This window comes from Silurus meridionalis, chromosome 5, assembly GCF_014805685.1.
Source record: "Silurus meridionalis isolate SWU-2019-XX chromosome 5, ASM1480568v1, whole genome shotgun sequence".
In the NCBI taxonomy this organism is placed as follows: Eukaryota; Metazoa; Chordata; class Actinopteri; order Siluriformes; family Siluridae; genus Silurus; species Silurus meridionalis.
Window position 1 is genome coordinate 23,626,605 of NC_060888.1, and position 24,721 is coordinate 23,651,325.

Genomic DNA, 24,721 nt, shown 5'->3' on the forward strand with positions numbered 1-24,721 from the left:
CTCCCCAAACTGTTACCACAAAATTGGATCCACACAATTATACAGTGAACTTTGGATTCAGTAGTATGAGATTTTTCCTTCACTTGAACTAGGAGACCCAAACCTGTTCCAGCATGACGAAGGTATCCAGCTTCATGTAGGCATGCTTTAAATAGGTTGGAAGATCTCCTGCTATAGAGCTCTGCCCTCAACCCTATTGAACACCTTTGGGATGAATTGGAACACACTCAAGGGACGTCACCTACAACAGGACCTGACTTTATTAATGCCTCTGCGGCTGAATGAGCACAAATTGCCATACTCAATAATGCATTACAATCACAGAAGTGTGAAGGTCATATAAAGAACAAATGGTAACAATGTGGAATGGGATGTTCAAAAAGCATAAAGTGAGAATTTTATGATCAGGTGTCCACAGACTTTTGTCCAGTTTATCAATTTTAACATGAGAATGCTGGTGTTAGATAATTGAACGCTTAAAAGTGCCATTTACAGAAAGTAAAAAATAAAAATAAGTGTTTCTCATGCATCATGTCTGACAATCGCAGTGCACTAAATATATTTATACAGATGCACTTCAAGAAGGACGGTGGGTGTGTGAGACACTGCTTCTACCCATATGACATTTGACTCTGCATTGACTTGAAAAGTGTCTCATTACCTGGAGTGATGAAGCCTGGAGAAAGGGTCATGTGACCTTTCAGACCCACATGGGGCGTATGACATTACTCTGTTTACTACTAACATTTTGGTTTTGTCATTTTTTGAACTCATAGGTGAGGAAACAGATTTCCAGATTTTCTTATGGTTGGAGATTATGAATGTTGAGTTCTGACCTTTCAGCAATAGTGTTATGGATGCAAAGAAATCAAATTTCTCATCTATTAATGAAAGAAAAAACATTAAGGAAAGAAACACAGCTGTTTAAACACTAAGTGACAAAGCAGACATTACATCCGACAGATAAAGAAAACGAATGATTGTAAAAGTAAACCAGATAAATTTTTACTGTATGCGAGTAAGAAGTAGTTGTGTTTATTAGAAAAAGCAGAGTCGCCCTCTAGTGGAGTAAAAATATATATGGACAAAAGTTTGTGGACACCTGCTAAAACCTGCTTTTTATTCGTGTTTTTTGATCATCCCATTCCCTCCACAATAACCTCCACTCTTCCAGAAATGTTCTAGATTATGGAGTGTATTATAGAGATTTGTATTCAGACACAAGTGTGTTAGTAAAGTCAGGTACTGATGTAGGTGAGGTGAAGTGAGGAGGCCTGGGGTACAGTGTTTCACTTCTTCCCAAAGGTTTCAATAGGGTTGAGCTTTATAGCAGGAGATCTTCCACTCCAACCCATTCAAACCATATCCGCATGGTTTTGTGCACAGGGGCATTGTCCTGCTGGAACTTGTTTGGGTGAATTCCTGAGCTTCTGCTCAGTAAACCGGAGCCTTAACTCTAAAAACAAAAGTTGTGCTTTTGATCAAAATTAATAAAAGAAAATAAATCAGTGTTATTCATTTAGGCAGGTATGTCTGGTTGGTGTAAACCCAGAGTACCCTCAGAGCTGATTTTACAGATGCGTCAGGAGATTTTCAGTGATAAATTAGATGCGAGTTTATGCGACTATGGACCAGTCACATTATACAGTATATATTTCCTCACAGATTGTAGAAATAACTTGTAGAAATGATTATAGAAATAACTTTTGCCCCAGACATCTAATTCAGAGTAACAGTAAAACTAAAAACAAAACAAAGTGTGTCCAAATGATGGATTTTATTTAGTGCAGATAAACAGTGCAGTAACTGCAGCGTCTTTCTCTCGACATCGCCTTCCAAAAATCATTGCTCGCCCAACTGTCCTTAATCAAAGCATGAAAGTGCACACAGGGGCACGCCTGCTTTTCACCCCTGCAGAGCTTTTATCGCTCGAAACCTAAATAAACACTTGTACAACAGCAAAGATGAAATAAATAACGCTAGTCTGCTTGGCAGGGGACTCAGGCTTGTGAATGTGCATGATAACGTGGAATGTAGTTAAACAAAGCGAACGTCCTTTAGCCAGGAGAACTGGATGTTGTGGGAACGGATGGACTTGTGTAAATCTTATTGATGAGGAGGAAAAAAAAAAATAATAGAAAAGAACAAAAAAGTTCCTTCATGCTGCTGATTGTACATGCTGCAAGCAATGCCTGATTAATTTGTCTTTGTGAGCTCGTGCTGAGGTTATGAAATTTGAATTATACTGTGTATAAAAAAAACACAACACTGATAAATCGCTCTTAACCTGATTTAACGTTGTACTATGTTTAATGCTGATCAGAGCACATTTGCTTTAAATACGAATGTGTCGTTAATGTGTTGCTTTAAATGTGTCGTTAAAGCTCTAACTTTGCTGAACAGGTTAAAAACAAAAGATGCTCTGTGTGTGCCGACCCCCGAACACGCTGCAGTGTCATTTCTTTATTCTTCCTCTCAGCTTGTACTCTGATGTGTTGCACTAATTTTCCAGTTTTGTGGATGGTTTTTGTTGTTGTTTTGCAGAGCATCCTTCCCCTTTTGTTTACCTTCATCTTCACAATCTGTGTAGAAAGGAAGAAAGGAAAAAAAGGTTGGTTGCAGGGATTATCAATACGGTATTGTGCTGTTATGTAAAACATGTGCACTGGTGTTGAGATTTATAGTACAGTCACTGTAGTGAACATTCTCACTAAAGGAGGTGTGGTCTTTTTAGCCACATTCTTAATAAGGTAGGTGTGGCCACTGTGCTATTCAATTCCATGAAAGATGATGTGGCCTCTGAGCCTGACAGTCTCAGTGTGGGTAAGGCCTGTATGCCTGCCAGTCTCAGTGAAGGAGGTGTGGCCTGTGTGCCCATCAGTCTTGTTGAAGGATGTGTGCCCTGTGTACCCGTCAGTCTCCCTGAAGAAGGTGTGACCTATGTAACTAACATTCTTAGGGAATTATTTGTGGTCTGTGTGCCTGTCAGTCTCATTGAAGGAGGTGTGGCCTGTGTGCCCATCAGTCTCATTGAAGGAGGTGTGGCCTGTGTGCCTGTCAGTCTCATTGAAGGAGGTGTGGCCTGTGTGCCTGTCAGTCTCATTGAAGGAGGTGTGGCCTGTGTGCCTGTCAGTCTCATTGAAGGAGGTGTGACCTATGTAACTAACTTTCTCAGTAAAGGAAGTAACCTCAAGTGGATGGAAGGGTGACATCAAGTGCCTCATTAACTAAAAGTCACAGTGATGGAGGTGTGACCTCTGTTCCAGTCAGTCTCAGTGATGGAGGTGTGGCCTCTATGACTGTATGTCCAAAGACACAGTACATAATAACCTGTGACCATTTACAATGATAAACTAATAATAATTGGTAATAAATGTAAAACAAGAAAGAGGGTTTGAAACTTACAATGAAGTCTGAAGAGGTCATATTACTTCACACTTTTAGACCAAATCAGCATGTATAACAAAAAATTCCTTACAGGCTATGAATCAAGCTTTTTCCACATTGCAATTCATATTCACAAACTTTTATTAATATACATTTCAAATCCAAAGCCAACAATATATGTCAGGAATGTCAAAAAACCCCAGCAGTGAATTAAAAAAATTTAATTGTACAGAAAATGAGTCCGTGTGTGTGATTCATCACCTGCTCAGTCACTCCTTGCTGTTCGTACGCAGCTGCTCAGCTATCGTCTGACTAGTGTGTTGCACTTTGGGGTTCTGCGAGTTCTGTGGTTCAGAGGAGCGACCTCGTTTTCTCACGGCTGCAGGAGCCGACGAAGGCTCGGGATCCGGGTCCTGGTCTGGATCAGGGTCGGGATCTGTTTGAGGTGGCTGGGGTTCAAACTCAGGTTGTGGCTGATGGGACATCGAGATGGAGCCTTGAGGAAAAATTTATTTTGATATTTATAGGCATATATACTTTCACAACGTCTCATTTCTGCACTTATGACCAGTAACAAAAAAATAATCCTTCCATAACAATAATTATATGTACCATTTATGGCAGGCATCTCCAGTGCTTTGTTACAGTCAGTATATTTTTAGACATAGGAACGTATTCGGGACAGATGGACTTTCCCTCGGATTCTCGGTAACATGACAAGCTGTTGTAGCTGGTTTCTAGCAGTTATAGTGCAAGTGATAACAGGAAGACTTGCTGTTATCAGCAATTACCTAACTTCAGGGTGGAAACAGCAGTTCGGGCCACATTACAACATGTCGTCATAGACTTTTTCAATATCAGCACACCTTAAAATGTTTTATTTAATGATTTACTCTGCTGACTGTGAATCTGTGAGATTTTCTGTCGTTTCATTGACTGGCTTTATGCATGCAATTACATGGCTTAGTTTTTTTTAAATGGATCAACTAAACCCTTGTTCCACTGGCTGTTAATTCTAACTGTGTGCAATTTCCACTGCGTTTCCAGTCACTTATAGGAAGCATTCATGAACATTATAGAACCTGATTACAAAGTCATAAATGGCCATCAATATAAAAGTAAATAAGAAACGTAGTTTAAGATAAGGTTTAAACATTAACCCTAACCCGATGAGACTACAGTGCCAGAGCTCTTTAGATGTTGTGGCTTTTCATTTTCCAGGAAAACGAGGCAAAAATAAGCCCAACATGCACAAAAAACTGCTGCAACTGCATGTTTCTTACCGCTGCTGCTGGCCTGAGAGTCGTCCGACATTGACGGCTCTGCCTCCTCCTGAATGGTGGGCACCGAGGCTAGCAAACCTGTTGAGTTAACAAATAGGCTTCAGATTATTTGGTGGGTTACTGCAGTTTCTCTCTTTGTTTTCACATTAGCGATTTTCACAATATATACACATTAATACAAAAATCTCATAGGATGTAAACATTTTTCTCCCCAGACAGTTTCATTAATGCCATGTTCCAAAAATTGTACGTAGAAGCTTATTTAAACATGTCATGACCAAGTTTTCTTATACAGTTTTTAAAACACAGTGCCTGTGAAAAGTTTGTTGATTCAAGTGTGTCTTTTACCTAACCTTACCTTTGGTTGATAACATACACACGTGTGTGTGTGTGTGTGTGTGTGTGTATATTATATATATATATATATATATATATATATATATATATATATATATATATATATATATATATATATATATATATATATATATATATATATTAGGTGCGGTGACTGGGCAGGCCGTTCCAAAATAGATATTACTCCGACTGTTTGCTTTCTAAATAACACTTACTGAGCTTGAATGTATTGTTCGAGGTCATTGCCTTGTTGCATGGTAAAATCAGTTCTAATTAGCAGATAGAATTGCATGGTGTTAAAGTATGGAATAGAGTCTGCTAACATCATCTCTTCTTTACTCAAGTTCTTCTGTTAGAGCTGAACATTTTCAATTTGGACTCATCTGTCTACAGAACTTTCCTCTAGTCATTCACTGCCCTTGACCTAGACTAGCATATAAACAACAAGAACATGCATGTGTCTCGAAAACCATAAAATAAACTTTTGACAGGCTTTGTATGAGGCCCACTGGGAGGTCAAGTAGGTTCAAAACCAAGGTTGACTCATGCACTTAAAAAGTCCCGTTATCTAATTCACTGTGTTGCTGTAGGTCGAAACGCCTTGGAAAACCTGAGGTAATTACTCCATTAGGATAAAAGTATGAGGCTAAAAAGGCTGCTTGTGTTATCCACTCAATTTATTATCACTGTTGTCCTGTTACATCCAACCCCATTTTATTTTACAGAGAACAAAAGGGCAAATGTGTGGGTTTTAGGGGGCAACACTAGTGAAAAAAACAACCCAAAAAAAGCTTCTAATGAGAGCATTAGTGTGTTGTAACAGCACTTGACCCTACACCAGAGTGTTCTTTCCAGAATGTTTCAACCTGTTGCAAAGAATAACATGGCTTGCTCATACAAGGCTGCTAGTGTGTGTGTGAGTGAGAGAGAGACTCACTAAGGCCTCTGTAGTGAGAAAGCTGCTGATAGACTTGCTTCATCCTCTCGATGTTGAGGCGGCTACTCTCTGCATGGTTTAACATGGGTTTGGGATAATGGACTCCCACAATGCAGTTCGCTGCCTTCTGAATCGACTCTGGTGTATTCCACGGCTCGTAGATGTAGCGGCTCGGGTAGTCCTTCAGCTCGGGAATATATCTCCTGTGCACGGAAAATACAAAAATTAGCACAGAAACCCAATATTTTTAACTAGAAAATCTTCATTAGAAGTGATGCTAGTTATCATATCATCACATATATGAACGCAAAAGATTCTCCAAATGACGGGGACAGAAAGCGAGGGCGTGGCGTTAGAGTATCCGTAAAGAGGTATGATGATCAGAAGTGGGAGAGTGGGTGGGGCTTCCAGGGTGTCAGCTGCAACTGGCGTGTTCATAAGTCAATCATTTCATGATGACAGAAGTTTAGTCCTTTTTTTTTTCATTCATTTAATTGTCAATTTATTGAAGGCTGGTCCGGCCTTAGCTTTAGCAAGTGTCGTTTTTTTAAATGCATCTCCTGTGTCAATCCAACAAGATGTCAAAAATTGCCAATTCTACAGCTTAACCATAACTACTGGCACCTCTGTACTTGTGCTTCTGTGAAGCCTTTGATAATAAAGTGATGGTGGACAGAAATCATGAAAAGAAGCACATAATATATAATAATAAGAAACGACTAAAACTAAAGCTTTACATATTTAATCTTCCAGAGAGCAGACAGTTAAGTGAATACTTTTTATTTCTATAATTGTCACGATTATAAATTCTGAGATGTGATTTTAAAGTGTAAACCAATCCGTCTCAGAGCTAAAAAGAACAGTTGAACTTTGCCTACACGAAACGCTGCTGTGAACTTTATCCCAGGAATCAACTAACGCTCTACACACTGCCCCTCACCTCCCCAGTCACTTTTATATAACATTTTCCTAAAAGGGCCTTGTGGTCTGATGTTGGTCATGAAGTGAATCTCAAAGCTAATATAACTACTAGACTATTATAACTTAATACTTTTTAGAGGTATTTTTATTTTAAGCTGTGTTTTGTTTTTAAAAAATGAAACAGGAGTCAAACCTAATTTGCAATAATTTCTATTAAATGTTAATTTTTTTTATTTAAAGCCACTTTAATATGATTATCATCATCCTCCACCTCCTCCTCCAGTGTCGTTTCCTTGTTAGAGCAAATTTTTAAATCTTCTCAGGACGTTTACAGAAATAATAAAAAGCAATATACAAGATACGAAGTTTAACAGCTGTAGATGCAGATTTTGTGTTTGTGTTCTAAATCAATTCTATTTTCCTAGAAAGCAAAAATTCAACACTGGTCACGTCTTGTATGGTTTGTAATATAGAAACGCTGCATGATTGGTTTAAACATCATTCCAAAAGATTTACAATTAACTATTACTCATCTCAAAGAGTCAAGAACATTTACTCCAATTTCATTAAAGTATTTTGCTCTTAATTAGACCTCTAAGGTGATCATAGCATTAGTAGGTTTCCAATCAGTCCTAGCAGAATTGCAGTGTTGAAATGTGAATGGTTGCCATGTTGGTTCCTTTAATGCCAAAAGAAAACAAAACTATTAAGCTTCGACCTCCATGTTTGTCTGTGAGGCAGTCTGCTAACATCTTTTTGGCACGTAACCATTTTGTTTTCGCGAACGGTCCCGATTTCAGTTCATCATAAGAAATGAGTAGCGTTACAAGAATCCGAAGGGTTCCGCTTATTTTTTGGTTGTAGTATCATCTGACCTAAAAAAAAAAAAAAGGGCGGAGTTGAAGACATGCGTCACCAGCCAATAGAAATAAAGAATGCAGTGACGTTGTTGTATGTTGAGCTATTTTAAGAGTTACTCGGTAGCTCCTGGTTCCATAACGTCAGCTGACTGTAGAAGTATGTAAAAAAGGACATTACTCACAATCTTACATTCCAGTGCTCATGCAAGTTCTCACTCTCCAGTGTTCGGTATTGTTTTAAAGATTTACTCTTGATAACACCCAAATGAGGAGGGGGTCCCATCTCAAGGTTCCTCTCAAGGTTTCTTCCTCATAACATCTAGGGGAGTTTTTTCTTGCCACAGTCACCATGGCTGCTCATCAGGGATAAAAAGACATTGCTCACCTTAACTCTTAAATACTCTAAAGCTGCTTTGAGAAAAGGTCTGTTGTGAAAAGCGCTATAGAAATAAACTTGACGTGTATCTTTAACTCCGCCCCTTTTTTGACGTCATAAATATCAGAGAAACTACGCATAGGCTATGCTACAGTACTGTACTACAGTACTCACTATAAATGTGATATTTCTACAAAATTACACAAAATTCATCTCACTATATTCTTGCAAATGTTTTCTGTGTGTGTTTAAAGAGTGTGAAAGGACGATTTATGGCTTAAACAATAATATTGTTCAATATTTTTTGGTTTTGGTACGTAACTACCGCGATACGCGGGGGACGACTGTATAACCTTTTCATGATTAAAACAAAGATTCCCATATGATTTTTCTACATCTTTGTTCACTCGTTAAACAATCTTTAAAAGCATGTTTAAGAGTAATTATTCATGAGTGATTCTCAGAAGCTTTGCACATAATGACCCAGGACAGTCTCAGACTGTATAGTGAGCACTGTGTGTTCTATTTATGATCATGATGTTTTAAAAAGTTACCGTATGTAGTCTCCGCTGGGGTCGATGCGGCGTCCGAAGCCCACGGGACAGTAGCAGTGGAAGAACTGCTGGAAGAAAGCGCTGCAGGAAAGCCACATCCAGCTTCCAGCATTTACGCTCCAGTCAGAGTCGAGCAACAGCTCCTCGAACACCTGTACGCGATGATCACACCACACGCAGAACCTCACCAACACGTTCACTTTGCTTCTTCAGTTTCTTATGAAAAATGTGAAAACTCTTGCTTGCGTGTACAAGCCTTAATCTGAATCAACACAACGGGACAAACAGAATCGGCTGTACCTTCATGCCGTTCTCCCAGCTGATCCACAGGTCTCCTCGGGTGAGGAAGCAGGCCACGGCGTGGCGTGCTAGGTGATGGATCCAGCCCTCCTGCCTCAACTGGCACATGATGGCATCGATCCAGGGGAAGCCCGTCCTGCCTTCGGCCCACTTGGCCAACGCTTCGGGATTCTGGTCCCAAGGGATTTGCACGCAAATTGGGTTTCCTTCCATGCGATCGAAGCTGGGGTTGTTGGTAGCCGCGGTGTAGAAGAACTCACGCCACAGCAGCTGCCTGAACAGCGAGAGAGGAGGACTGGAACGTCGGCGCAGCTGGGAAAGACAAATATCATCATCTTCATCACGTCTGTTTTTTCTAGCTAACAATTCCCTGGTAAAACTTACATTCAAGAAGGTTTGGTTCATGAATTTATGACTTGATGCTAATAGGACAAAAAACCTGTTCTAATTAGTGAAAATTTCTCGTCACCATTCACTGACCTTCATGTAAAGTTCACGCAAGTGGTAATAAAGCACTCGTGATGACAAGCAGCCGAAACAGAGGTATGGACTCAGTCCAGTAGGACTGGCAAACAGCGAGTGGGCCTTGATTCGAGGACGCTCAAAACTTGCCGCCCATGCCTAAACAAAACACACACACACACACACACACACACACACACACACACACACACACACACACACACACACACACACACACACACACACACACACACACACACACACACTTAATGACCGGATTAAACAAAACGGCTTTATAGGTTCAATTGTAGGGTATAAATCAACTGAATAGTTAAATGTGTTTTTTTTTTTTTTATCAATTTCCATTGTTTTTTTTAGGATTCACCTTTCTGTCCAGATGCTTATTGAGTCTCTCCAGAGCCTCAGTTTCACCACCTCTCCAAACTGGCACAGCCTCGCCCTGAGGTTTAAACCCTGATGCAAACAACCACACAAGATCAACATTAGGGGTGAAAAATGTTCAGGAATTTATGGAAATTAATGAGCAATTTGGGGAAATTTATATAAACTGTATCATATACAAACACACTGTAAATAAAACTTTATAAACAAACATGTAAGTAGAACTATGGAATAACCTGCAATTGTGTCAATTCCCAGTTTATTCCCATGGAAAGTTTACAAACTTTCACATACAGAGTTTCACAACCCTTATTTATTCGATATTGACTGCTTAACCCACACCTTAGTATCCAACAACAGTATATGACGTATACATTCATCACAGAATCATAAACAGCCTTTATTGGTCACATAGAAATTACAGCACAGTGAATTTTTGCCTTGAATATCCAAGGTTGGGATCAGATTAAGGGCCTCACTCAAGGGCCCAGTATGGTGGCGATGGTGCCAGAACATAATCAGTAACCCAGAGTTTTAACTGTGATGCTTTTGTGACGTGCAGCTGCTCATACAAAAGAAATCCCGAAGAGTATTGCATTGAAATCTCATTAAAGATAAAAAGATGCTTTATACTAGTCACAGGTGAAATTCTTTCTTCACATATACAAGCGATGTTAAAAGCATGGGTCAGGGCGCAGGATAAGACATGATCAAGAGTCCCTGGAGTGCTAAGGGTTAAGAGCCTTCCTCAAGAGCATCAGCATGGTGATACTGGGGACTTGAACCCCTGAACTTCTGATTAGTAACAAACACTGCAATACAACTGCATCCAGGCAAAATATAAAACAGGTGTGTAACAAGTAAACAATGCCTAACCGAGCTCCTGCAGCGAGGGCACGCCGTAACGCTTGTTGTGGTTCTCCGAGAGCTGAGAGCTGCGGCCGGCCATCTGCCCAGGCGTGATGGTGGGCAGCGGCTTCTTGGGCAGCTCGAGGCGACTCACGATGGCCTGAAAGCGTTTGAAGGTAAGCGGTGGATGGTTGTTGTTCATCTCGATGATCCTGAATGGAACAAGGACAAAAGTTATTGCAGCTTATTGATTGAATAATTGACTGGGTACAGAATAATTCACTTCACTAACATCACTCTAAATACATTAGACATATATAGAAAATATTTTGACTTTCTTTTGTTGTTGTTTGTTTAATTGTAGCCTGATTGTCCTATAAATAACATTTTAAGAGTAGTTTGAATGATTTGTAAATTTATAAATTGTATACACCAAGACCGTTTCCTGTTCTGGCACCCAGGTGGGGGAATAAACTTCCCCTAGATGTCCAAACAGCTGAGTCACTGCCTATTTTCAAACGACAGGCAGAGACGGCAATAGTACACACATCCTTCACTAAAGTAGAAGTACAGATACTCATGTTTTAAAAAACTGGTAAAAGTTGAAGTTCTGACTACACTTTTTGACTCAGGTTAAAGTAAAGAAGTTTGGGCTCTGACATGTACTTAAGTAAAAAGTAGCCATCATTTCTACCTGTTTTAGTGTCACTCTGGTAACTGGACCTCACATCATATTAACATATTAATACAAAACAATTTCACATTTTGTCACCTAATGAATGCATCCAAACTGACCATCCACCATACAGAACACAAGCAGATAAAAGATGATCACATGATCAGGAATGCGTCTGGTTTTGGTCATGTTTGCATCGCTGACTCCCTCCGTCTTGTTGCCTTCTGACGCACTTTTTTTTTTAATAGTGCACTTGAGGGGAAAAAGTTGGCTTTTTCTATTTTACATAAACCTGCAAATCACTGCACATGGCTTGTCTTATCAGCTGACAGATCCTGAATCTCTCTCACTTTTAGCTTCCACAAGCCCAACAGCCAGTTTCTTTATTTTTAGGCTTGACCTTACGCAACAGTCCTCTCTGGTTCATTGTACAATTTTCTTTGTGTGGTTGGGAGTCAGGGGGCTGCTGCATGTGTGTATGTATGAGGAGCCTGCATGCAGCTGGAGCATGTGCGCTATTCTGAATTACATACACTTTTCGGTTCTGCTCGTCATTCTGTCTCGCTGCCACACGCTGTGACTGAGGAGTCACTCAGCACTGCACATGGTGCTCAGTGTGACCTGCAGTGGCACTTGTCCACAGGCAGAGGGCGCACGGAACGGTCGAGTCTGTACAGTACTGACGCACTTAACCCTGGCTCTTTCTGGTTTGGAGCTCGTCCACGTGCATGGCGTGTATTAAACACACCAATCCCATTTATATAAGAGAGTGATGGCCCGCAGTCTGGCATGCTGGCACTCTCTAGGACTTTCCTTTCCGCACAGTTATACAATCTGACAGCAGTATTTGTTATTCTTAACCCAGATGGCTCGACAGCAGTATCTCGGCTTTCACATCGTGTTGTTAGTTATGCGCGCTGACTGAAAAACAAGCTTGCAGTTTTACTTGAAGCCTGCGGTGCATATCGTGGGTTCTAAGCAGAGCTTGAAGTTTATTAACGATGCTTAAATCGACGAGGTGTTGATGATACCATTTTTATCCCATTTCCAATCATTGAATGTAGAACGTACAATCTGTGTGAAAGTGACAGAGTGTAGATAATAAACTCAACGTGTTCCTGTGTGCGTCTGTGCAGAGTTGAAAAGGAAAGTATATTTCTACACACCTGTCTGGATTGTAGAGTGTGTGTGAGTGCCTCACGATCGTCTCCACGCCAAACTCCTGGGCCATTTTAATGATAGCCCCATCCCGCTCCTTACCGTACGGCTCCGAGTCATACTCGAACGTCAGACGAGTCACGTTCCACTCCTGAGGAAGCATGAGAGAGAGAATGAGAGATTACGAGAGAGAGAGATAGAAGAGTGAGTAGGTCTACTAGGACCATTAAGGACAATTAAGACTGCACCATGTAATCAAATACACTAAATATTACTGGCAGGACAGTAATGAGCAACATAGCAAACAGATTATATACACACAATTAGAGGTCAACCGATGCATATGGATTTACAGATAGCCAAGTTGCCAATAACCGATTAATCAACCGATTAAAACAAACATAATTCAATGCAAAATAGTACTGAACTTTATTGCAGACATAAAAAAAATAATGAAAGAGTACTAAACCATGAAAATATCTTAAATACAATAAAAATAAAAAAATATTAATAAATCTAATAGAATTTATCAATTATAAATAATTGTGCAGCACGCAGTCTCGTGTGCAAAAAACCAAACAGCACGTGGCATCAGTGATTCGCCTCTAGAGGCCGCTGTCGTATCAGCAGTGGACAGAAAGCCGGGAAAAACTATTGCTAAGGATTTTTGCTGATAACTCCAACAAAACCGATTCATTGGTCGAATTCTAGACAAATGTTCATTATGTACAAACTCTCCACTCTTTTGGCTGAATTAGCACAAATCTCACTTCAAGTACACTTTTAAATCTAGAGGAACATCTTCCCAGAAGAGTGGCGATTATCACAGCAAATGGGGACTAAATGTGAAACGTGCCGTTCTAAAAGCACACAGGAACAAAATAGTGTTTATATTGGGAATATTCTGATGTGTACAGAAAGGAAAGCAGATAAGCAGCTGGATGCCATATTTGACAAAAATCCTTGAATTATTTGTATCGGTTTCTGGTTTTGTAGTCACATTATACAACAGTGGCTTGTCTAAAACTGGGAACCAGAATACCTTTACACTTAACCTTTCTTAAAGAAGTGATCAGGTTTGGGTCTTCTAGCTCAAATAAAGAAATAAAATATAATCCCACAGCATCCTTAGACATACCATACCAACTTTTTGGTAACAGTTTTGGGAAGAATCACATATGGCTGGAAAGTCAGGCGTAACAATACTTTTGTCCAGCATTTTACAGAGAAAAAAAAAAACTGCGCCTGGAGAAGCAAATTAATTGAACATCAGTAATGACAAATTTAGTGATGTATCAACAATCGCAAGCTGCGTTTCCTTTCTCTAAATAAAACTTCGAAAGAGAGAAAAAGCAGACAGGCCACAAAAGGTTCCCGTATTGTAAATAATACAAGGAACTATATTGTCTCACTGACTTTCCACAGCATGAAAATACAACTCAAAAGTTATGCAAAAACAGATGTCCCTCGTTGTGAACAAGACCGTTTCCAAGTTGACAAAACCCAAACAAATCCAAGCCAGTTTAATGAGGTTAATATCAGATATAACAGATAACAGATCCTGACAGGAATTTTGCATTAAACCTTTTCATTCTTTCTAATACTAAGATGAACCTCAAACTGGAAATTTTTTTTTATATATAATTATTTAGTGACTGCAAAGTTTTATTTATTGTCCTTGCAAATTGAATCTGCTGTAGTAAAAGATGAAGAACAATAGTGAAGGCCACTTCCATAGTGCTCACAGCTGCTTGGTCCAATTTAGGTTTGAGAGCTCCTACCTGTTGGCCATGTAGTGAAGGTTACCATGGTGATAAAAACCACTAAAAACCAATCCCTAATGCTGAAAGCAAAAAACAAAACAAAAACACCACCCAATACCCTAAATTCACGTCATATATACATAAAATTTTTTAGTTGTTGAGGTACAAGAGGAATCACACAAACACTCCAAACAATGAAGTCACAAAAATAGTGTAAAATTTTACATAATACAAAAAAACCCCCAAAAACAACAACAACTGGCTACATGACTGCATATTACATTTGCCCTAAACAAAATTGTCAGCAATGAGACCTAGTCATCATGATCATCATCAAATTACTTTCTTACTAATTTGTGCTTAATGTGTGACTTTGAATGTATTTTTTTTTCCATTTCTTTTCTGTTATTTGTGCAAACTGGTGAAACCTATAAAATAAATACACCTCGGCCAATACGCACAGCAGGCGCTGGGGTACGGCGCGTTTAACATCACATCGCTACGGAAACAGCGCGCATACAACCCACAACCGAACAGTCTCGTTCTCGACATCTCATTTCGTTCAAGTAGTTTAATTACAGGAATATTTCTTTCCAGAACAAATAGTGAACAAAAAGGTGAAATCACTCAACTGTGAATTCAAATATGACTTGTGATTTGCATTTCTTATCCAAATACTGGCGAAAAATGCTAATTATCCTTCTTAATTAGCTGTTGGACTTTTTTAAATTGTAAGCTGTCAAGAATGAAAAAAGTTCGTTAAACTTCTTCAAGGAGGAAAATCCAACATGGATTGTGGCGGATTGAAGCCGGGAACATTCCGTTATGAGGAAAAACTGTTGTGCGTCATATCTGTGATTTGTTTATATAAAAATAAACTTTGTGAACGGAGGATTTTTCTTTCTCAAGTTGGCAGGTGTGAAAAATGCATCTCCTGATCTGTCCATCCCTGAAGATGCCACTAATATCAAAGCGCCAAAGATCAACAGTCAATTTAATTCATTTCACTGCGCAAGAGTATGAAAAATTACAGATCCAATTACAGTAAAACCCCGTTGTACGAGCAACCTATAGTACGAGCAAACGGAGATACGAGCAAACTCGTTCGCAAAATTTTACCCTGTTTCACGAGCAAATTTCGAAGGCACGAGCAAACCCACGCTGCCGGTTCAGTCGCTTAGTTGATGACGTATCACTCGGTCGCTCTCGTTGTTCAGTGCAGCAAAAACTTAACTTTTTTTAGTTTTACATTTTTATTTTACTAGAAATCTTGAAAAATGTCTCCCAAGTAAATCAGTGATGGTGCTGTGAAAATGAAAGTAAATAGAATTACCATGGAAACCGAGGAGGTTACGAGCGTGATGTGCGTCTCACACTCGCAATAAACCACTACCACATGAGTAAGTGTTAAATTATGTTTACCTTACGGTAATTTGCGGTGTATTTGTTTGTTAAAATAGGCTACAATTACTTTTTAAGTGCGGAAATAAGCGATCGAATGAGGTCTCGGAACGGATTAAATCACTTTTACATTCATCCTTATGGGGAAAATCAGTTGGAACGTACGAGCAATTTTCAAGAACGAATTATGCTCGTACAACGGGGTTTTACTGTACCAGCATTTTTCTACATAACAGCGTTTTCAGAACAGTCTCCGATTCAATCCCAACCCTGATCAGGCTAAAGCTCTCACTTAAAATGAAGAAATTTATGATTACATACTTCAGGGCATCCAGGGACCAAAAACAAAGGAGTTTTACAAACTGACCTTGAACAGTCTGGGAAACACATCGGCAGGTTGGCCTCGCACCACAAACAACCTCGAGTTTAGTTTCCTTAAACTCGTATCCAGATCTTCTAACGACTCCAGGAGAAATCTGCAGAAGAAAAAGATTAGAGGTTACAAAATATGTTAAACAAATAACAAATTGAACTCGTCACTTGTGCTGTTATAAATACTGTTTTATTCCTCCTACACCAGAGCAGTTTTCCAACACAAAACTCATCACATACAGCAGAGTGAAATTCTTTCTTTGTATATCTAAGCTTGTTAGGATCTGGGCTCAGCCATGATACGGCAGAGAGGGTTAAGGGCCTTGTTCAAGGACCCAACATTTGCAGCTTGGTGGTGCTGGGGCTTGAAACCTTGACCTTCCCATGAGTAACCAGAACCCTAAACACTGGCTGACACTTCCTAAAAATGTATCTATTAAAAACCTGAATCATATAGTTATACATTTATATTTATGCTTAGTGTTGCAGACAATGATCCCTGTTATCACTTACACTACAACAGCTGTGTTCTGAACATACAAAAAACTCCCTTTCTGGGTTGGAAAACGTCAGGTTACAGCTTTTCCTCTGACTGTCACAAATACATTTTTTGAAAAAATATCCCATAAACATATTCACACAAATAACAACCATATCAACAGATAAACGCGGATTTAAAATCAGTTTAATGCAAAATATCAGGTTATTCTAGTAACCTGGACGAGCGCATTAGTATCACTTCTGTGATTTGCCTTGCAGCCGGAACTACTTTCAAAGCTGCAGTTGACAAAACTAAACTACTAAAACTCACCACCATCACACAGAGCTGTAACGTAAAACAAAACATATTAGAATTGTAAAGCTATAACGATATAATCTTCACTTTCTTATTACCAAAGGCACAAAAAAACTCCCCGATGAAATAATAACGCCATCGTTATATAGTTCCTGTAATTGTGTGCGATAACCTCGTACACGTGCGGCCGTGTTTCAAAAACAGCATTTAAAGTGCGCAGATAGGGTTTACATCCGGGCACTTCTTCGTGTACGGTTAATCTGTAGACTTAGCCGCCATCGCGCGCACTTTAAGATAAACCGAGGAAGCGATTTGAGAAACGACCAAAAGTTGTTACGTTTGTCAGAGTCCACGATTAAGTGGTTAATGACGCGTTTAGATTTTTTCTTTGCCTTTTTAAAGGGAAAAAAATTACAATTCATCTTAAATTTATCCAAATAAACAAACGCATAAACATGGGATGGGAAATAAAACAAGAACGAGACCGATCACGTGGAAAGTTGTGGGTGCGCAGGTGACCGATGGAAGCAGTCCTCCCTCACCTCCACCGGTTAACTCCGACGTTCGCCGCTCCAGCGAACCACGGATCCAGGACGTAAACACAGCGCGCCGTGTCCGCGCCATTTAACGCCTCCTGCAGCGCCGGGTTGTCGTGAAGTCGCAGCCCTTTTCGGAACCAGTGCACCGAATTCACCACCATGGTCGTAAAAATCACTCCAGCACGCAAATCGCCTCGAAGCTAATCACCGACCGAGCCCTGCGCCCGGTAGTCCACAGCTGACGGTCTCTCCCCGAACCTCTCCGCCTGTCTCTCAGCAGTTTCCGATGAAGTTTCAGCTCATTGGTTAATTCCCAAACGCCCTCATTATCCCGCCCTAGTGCACTTCGAAGTAAACAATTCACAAGCACTTAAGCGCCCTGCATAGGGCACTTACACCTCAATCAGGATGACGTTTGGGATTCGGCCAGCAAAACCCCGGATAGCAGACGTAACGCTTGCTCGGCCACCCTCTCTCGCTCGCTGATTGGTCGGAAATCGCGCACGTGCACGAGATATGCAAATAAAGTAAATAGAAGTGGGAGGGACGCGTCCAGAGACGCTGCTATTTGTCGCTCGGCACGTGTTGGCTTCACGTTACTCTCAGAAATGATTTTTGCGTTTTAATGAATTAGATTGAACTTTGTTAAATACAAAAAAATATATAATAATACTGTAATAAGGCGATAAAGTAATGCTACGTTTTATGACTTTCGTTTATGAATCACTATTTTTTTTGCATTTGTATGTATGAATATGGGATCATGTGATCGCCTGTGATTCACCACAAAATTCAGCACAAAAAATAATCAAAAACATTTGACCAAAAAAAGAAAGAAAGAAAGAAAGAAAGAAAAAAGCGACCCTTTCTGGCCATCATTACTTGGCACATTTCCGCCCCTTAGTGGTAGGTTTTTAGTATTACACAATATCTCATTTCTAAGAGGAACATAAAAAAAGGTTGTTTTTAAATGTTACAACAGATAATATCACACCATTATTCTATTACACTACAAGATACATTTAACTGCATCCCTCCACCTGTTTTACTGCATTTGAAGACAAGAGTACTAATTTGGGTGACATTTTACTAAATGTCCACATCCTTCCATTGCAATCAAATCTAAAATGACTTAGACAGTCAGATCGACTTGACCTGAAATTCATGCTCTCTATCTTTTTCTCACTTTCACATGTGGAAGCTCAGATGGTGGCTGTGACTCAGCCGGTTTCTAATCTCTTTAAGATCAGGAGAGAGGAGCACAGCGATGAAGAGTGACCTTTATCACACTCAGACTCAACCATCACACAGGCCAACTTAACAACCGTGCAGCACTGTGTCCTGCAGGAGAGCCTGGGACGAGGCAGATAGAAAATAGATGAAAAAAGAGATATACATATAATATTAAACACTTCGATTCCAGGATATTTGATTGATGATCAATGACCAAAGCGAGCATACAGTCTTAAGTCCTAATTGTCAGTTCATACTTTCATAATCCATACAGCTCCATATGCATAATAATGAAAAAAACAAAAACTTGACCAGGTAAAAGAAAAACAAAAAACAACTACATGGACATGAAGCCAAATTGCCTTTTAATTTTTAAAGAAATCAGACCTTAATCTTTTTAAGAAACTACAACATAATTAAATGTATTTTTTAAGGGCGCAATGTGAATCTTTCCGGTGAGAAAACAAAGAGAAGTTTGAAATGAAATTATATTTTTTCAACAACGCATGGTATTAGATATGGCCGTAGATGCTCTGGTGATCTAGTCAGCTTTTATGCTACAAACTGTTATCTTGATTCAGTTCATTTCTAAAGCAAATGGAAATGGGAAATGCCATTCAGGAGGTGTCTGGAGGGAACCCCCACACGGTGACCATGCAAACGGTGCACACAAGGAAGAGACAATATTCAAACCCCCTACACTAAAGTTGTGATGCACACACTTCTAGAATACTGACTAAGCCCTAAGCAGTAGGAGACAATATTTCAATACATTAATATTTCAGTCATTGGTACTAATTTGCGAAGGACGACGAGTCATTCCCAACATTTTTCCCTTTTGTCATAGATGTTGATTTATACAAATGCAGTGTAAAATGCTCTTTTATACACCTGAACTGCTTGTTTGATTCAGTGTGTGTGAATCATGTCTTATTTCATACAAATGCAATGCTAATGTGTATTGATAGAGTAAAGTAAAATGGAAAGTAATACTTTAGGAAGCAGTTTCAGACCGCAAGCACTAAATGAATTGGCTCTTCTGGTGTAATGAGCCTCATGATCTGAACAGGGTCTCCATATCCTCTGTAAGATTGCTGTAGATCTTTAGGTGGTGCTGTAGGCTCATTATTTGGCAGGTTTAGTCTCATTGAAATCAAATACACACTCACGGATGGGTCTGGATTTAAACACAGTTCCTATCCATGAGCATGCACAGCATAAGCTGAAATGTCTATACAAGGAATAAAAAAATTGCGTACGTTCGTAGTGCAAGAGTTAAATTCCAGGCAATTGTAAAATGTAAAAGTACAGTATAGCAGCCATAAGACCAACCCCCAAAAAGCATGAATACACATGACCAATTTCATATTTGCTTAGAATTGCAGCATTACTGATGCCTAAACAGTTGAAGCCATGAAAAAAAACCCAACTGTAAGCGTCCAGCCACATCAGTACATTTGTGTGTACATTTACACTTTTGTCCTTATCTGTGTCCTTCTTTTGTCCTTACACAATACTTTGAAGTCTCCATTAATAAATAATTTCTAATACTGGTTCATTAGGACACAGCCCAAGAATGACATCCGTCTATAACTCTACAGAGGAGAGAAAATACTTAGACCCTAGATCTTTAAACGTCTTTTAATCAGCTGTTCGGACCTCATGTGGAAGTTCGTTCCACCACCTAGATACCAAAACAGAGAAGAGTCTGGAAGCACGTCTTCCTTATATCATTGGAGATGGTGGAACCAGTCGAGAAGTGGTTGGGAATTGGAAGAAGCGTAATGTGGTGTGAGGTGAGATACAGTGAGTGAGTGAGGTAGAGTCCATAGGAAGCCAGTGGAGGGAGAGGAGCAGTGGTGTAGTGTTGGAGAATCTGTAGGAAGGTTGTAAACAAGTTATGTGCTGCATTCTGGATCAGTTGTAGCACTCGATTACTGATTACACTCTTTTTTTTTTAAGTTAGGACAGGGGTTTCCATTATGAGGACCAGATGGTAGATGGCAATAAATCATCACATGGCATAATGATAATAATAAACCATAATTATACAATACAGCCTTAAACAGCTTTGTAGAGAAATGTGTTCATTTCAAAATGTTTGTTTATTTTCTTTCACCCAATATAGTGTACATCTGAATAATAATTTGAATTAATAATGGATTTGATTGTAAAAAACAAATAAATAGGAATAACTTTTAATTAAAGGTAAATCACAGTGTAAAAGACGTTTGCAGTCTGAGTACATGTCTGAATGAATCTGTTAATTTGCATAGTTTTAGTGTAGATCGTTTGACAGAAAGAAAAATCAGAAGATATTTTTATCTCCTTGTGACACCCGAACTGACAAGCAAGGAAAGCTGAAAAAAAGGTGTCAACTTGCAAATGTACAGTAAATTAAATTTACATTTATGGCATTTGGCAGACACCCTTATCCTGAGCAACTTGTCCAAACCATCTCAATCACTCCTTTCTCACTTTTTCCCCAAAACGTCCTCCATGCGCTGTCCCTCTAATAAACTCATTTCTAATCCTGTCCATTATCGTCACTCCCAACGAAAATCTCAACATCTTCAGCTCTGCTACCTCCAGCTCCACCTCCTGCCTTTTACTCAATGCCACTGTCTCTAATCCATACAACATCGCAGGTCTCACCACAGTCCTATAAACTTTCCCTTTCACTCTTCTCCACCCACTCCACCCTGCCTGCACTCTTTTCTTCACTTCTCTGACACACTCTCCATTACTTTGCACTGTTGACCCCAGGTACCTGAACTCCTCCACCTTCTCCACCTCTTCTTCCTGCAACCGCACCACTCCACTGCCCTCCCTCTCATTCACACACATGTACTCTGTCTTACTCCCACTGTCTTTCATTCCCCTTCTCTCCAGCGCATACCTCCACCTCTCCAGGTTCTTTTCAACCTGCTCACTACTCTCACCACAAATCACAATATCACCCACAAACATCATAGTCCACAGAGACTCCTGTCTGACCTCATCCGTCAATCTGTCAATCAACACTGCAAACAGGAAAGGGCTCAGAGCCGATCCTTGATGCAGTCCAACCTTCACCTTGAACCAGTCTGTCGTTCCCACTGCACACTTCACTGCTGTCACACTGTCCTCATACATGTCCTGCACCACCCTCACATACTTCTCTGACACACCTGACTTCCTCATACAATATACATATATATTATTCTTAACCTTATTTTTATACTTTATAGTTATAATTATATTTTTAATATACTTTATACTTTTATACTTTATTTTATTTTTATTTTTGTTATTTTATTTTTATATCATATTTCTATTTTCATGTTTACATGTTGGATAGTCATAAACATCATTTCACTACATGTCGTACTCTATAAATGTGTGCGACAAATAAAAATTGAATTTGAATTTATATAACTATATTGTAAATTATATTTTAAAACTACATTACATACGTTTATAGTTACATATGATGGTGGCATTTGTCCACAAAACAAGTTAGCTCCATTGGCTTTGACAAACCAGTTCAATGTGTTATTTTTATTTCAAACATCCATATCAGTGTTGAGAGTTTTATACAATATACATGATGATGTCACATTACCAAACTTCATTTCTATGGTATTAACAGGGCTCTCAGAGTACTTGCTTAGACAGTAGAAAATAGTCTACTTACTTTTTCCTTTTTTTATTTTAATTAAGATACTGTTAATTTTTTGTGTTTAAGCATCTAATAACTTCCTAACAATTTCCTAACAAAACATTTTTATATGTGACATTTAGAAGATCTACAGTAATACCAATTACTTCTCTGTCTTCTGAATAGTATGGATTATCAGAGTTATCATTCGAGCTGACATTTTTCAAAAATAAGGAATAAATGCATATGGTTTTCCACTTTTTTTAAAGTTACAATTCATACATTTTCAGAATTTGTCTGGTTCTGTTTAATGGAAAGAATCCATGAACCCTTAAATCAGTTTCGAAGAAGACAGCACATTGTGACTTGTAATAGATTTGACCCATGTTTCACACTGTACTTTCAGACATTATTTCCTAACAGCCCCAAAACATAACACACTGTTTAGTAAACAAAATCTGGTTTTAGACACAACTTGTCTCTCTTTTTAAGATGTATTTGTAAAAGTGTAAAGAAACTGCCAGATTTCTGGAGGTGAGCTTTCTGGTTTTTTTTACATTTTTCTAATTTCTGTATGGTTGCTGGTGTAATTTCAGATACGTCATTTGCTTTGATCAATAATGGTAAATCCACGTTCAGCCCCGGGGGGGTGGGATTGGAGACGTTTGTTATGAATCGCCTGTGAAAAATTCTGGGCGCTTTAAATTCAATCACTGACAAAGCAGAGGTGAAAGCGCTGACAGGCAGAAACTCTTTACTGCTCTAAGCCTCCAAAAACTGGATGTATCTGATGATATCGGTAAGGTCTACGGCCATAATCTTTTTTTTATTACTGCCATGATGGGAATGAGGCAAAATCGAAAACTTTGAAAACCCTTAGTTGTTTTTTTTTTTTATTTATTTATTTTTATTTATTTTTTTTTTTTTACTTAAAAAAGCACACAATTTTATGCATATAATACAGATGTTTTACCAGCAAACAAATGACAAAAACAAAACAAAAAAAAAGTATATGAGAAATATATTCAGATTTGAAACCATATTTATATATATGTATGTATGTATGAAAGTCTATCTATCTATCTATCTATCTATCTATCTATCTATCTATCTATCTATCTATCTATCTATCTATCTATCTATCTATCTATCTATCTATCTATCTATCTATCTATCTATATTTATTTATTTATTTACCAACATTTTCACCATTTCCTCCATCAACCTTTTTTCTGCATTTTCCCTTTACTCTTAAACATCCCTATTTTTGATATTTTCTATTAATACAGAAGTTTAGTGGCTGACCAAAATCTGCATCGTGAATAAGTTTCATGTGCATGCATAACAGGGAACAGGTGATTGAGTCGATTTAATTCTGAACCTCAAAAAGACACAAATTACAAAAAAAAAAAACATGTTCTGTTTTAATTTCTCTATGAAACAACATGACAGCTATTAATTAGAGTATGTTCATTGGGGAGATGTTTTTTGTCCAAAGCAATTTACTAGGAGATCATATCGAGCTCAAGTATAAGGACACACACTTAGGGTCCTTTAGATTGTCCCTCAGGGGGGAGCGCAGAAGGTTCTAAGTAGAGCCTGATAAGAGAATGTATCCTGATTAGACAGGGTTCTGAGTATAATCCCTCAGGAAGTGGACAACCAATTCAAGTTGACAACTCACAACCTGTTGATAACAGAGAACTAGAACATCTAGGGTCCTGTAAGTTGTCTTTGGGGTCTCTGGTTTTGGGTATTTTGAGTGACCAATGCTAAAAAAAAGACAAAAAAATACCTATTTAACAGATGCACACTGATGTTCTATTGAACTGTTTTTATTGTATTGTTACTCAATCATAGAGCAGCATGAATTATTTGGCTGCAAAGATGTATAGAAATAATGAAAATGTTTGACCAACATGTGCTTATCGAGGTTCATTGGTGCAGGAATGCTGCCCTTTGCTTTGTTAAGGTTTAAAGGAGAAACATAGTTGATAACATTTCATTTTATTTTGCTATTGCAACAAATTGCCATATATAGCAAACAAAAAATTAAACTGAATCAAATAAAAGGTGGTACAGTGGTACAGATACAGCGTACTTGCTTTGAGCCTGCGCTCAGGTAACCTTCTGTGTAACCTTCTGCCTCACCCCCAGTGGTCTTAGGATTCATTCCATATATATTTGTTCTAAATATACAGACTTTGACTTTGAGTTTTAGAAAAATGTATACAAATCAATGAATTTACAATATTTTATATGAATTTAAGAAAAAAAGGATTTAAAAAATAAATAAATAAAGCAAAATAATCTAAAAGAAACCATGATTGTGCTTGAAACTATTTGTGATATTGCTTTTAAATTGTCTTTCAGTGGCACACATGGTTAAACAGTAGTCTCACACATCAGAAAAAGTTTGTTTATATGGACAGGTTTGTTTTTTTGTTTGACCTTT

At 38.7% G+C, this 24,721-nt stretch overlaps 1 protein-coding gene across 1 annotated transcript; it reads right to left on the reverse strand.

Moving 5' to 3' along the window:
* Positions 1-1,758: 1,758 nt before the first annotated feature.
* Positions 1,759-17,710, reverse strand: cry2 (cryptochrome circadian regulator 2). The gene is made up of 12 exons (XM_046849704.1): positions 17,397-17,710; positions 16,054-16,162; positions 12,531-12,673; positions 10,716-10,900; positions 9,823-9,911; positions 9,456-9,596; positions 8,976-9,287; positions 8,676-8,827; positions 5,965-6,167; positions 4,671-4,748; positions 3,649-3,883; positions 1,759-2,582 (listed from the first exon to the last, which is right to left on the reverse strand). The coding sequence occupies exons 1-11, from the start codon at positions 17,552-17,554 to the stop codon at positions 3,657-3,659; spliced, it is 1,797 nt and encodes a 598-aa protein (XP_046705660.1). The 5' UTR covers positions 17,555-17,710; the 3' UTR covers positions 1,759-2,582; positions 3,649-3,656.
* Between the last annotated feature and the right edge of the window lie 7,011 nt (positions 17,711-24,721).

Bases quoted from the DNA above. Each gene is read 5' to 3' on its own strand.
- cry2 (XM_046849704.1), bottom strand. From the start codon at position 17,554: ATGGTGGTGAATTCGGTGCACTGGTTCCGAAAAGGGCTGCGACTTCAC. The intron at 9,912-10,715 runs GTTAGGCATTGT...TGTTTGCATCAG, and splicing joins GCCCTCGCTGCAGGAGCTCG to GGTTTAAACCTCAGGGCGAG. The intron at 9,597-9,822 runs GTGAATCCTAAA...TGTTTTGTTTAG, and splicing joins ATAAGCATCTGGACAGAAAG to GCATGGGCGGCAAGTTTTGA.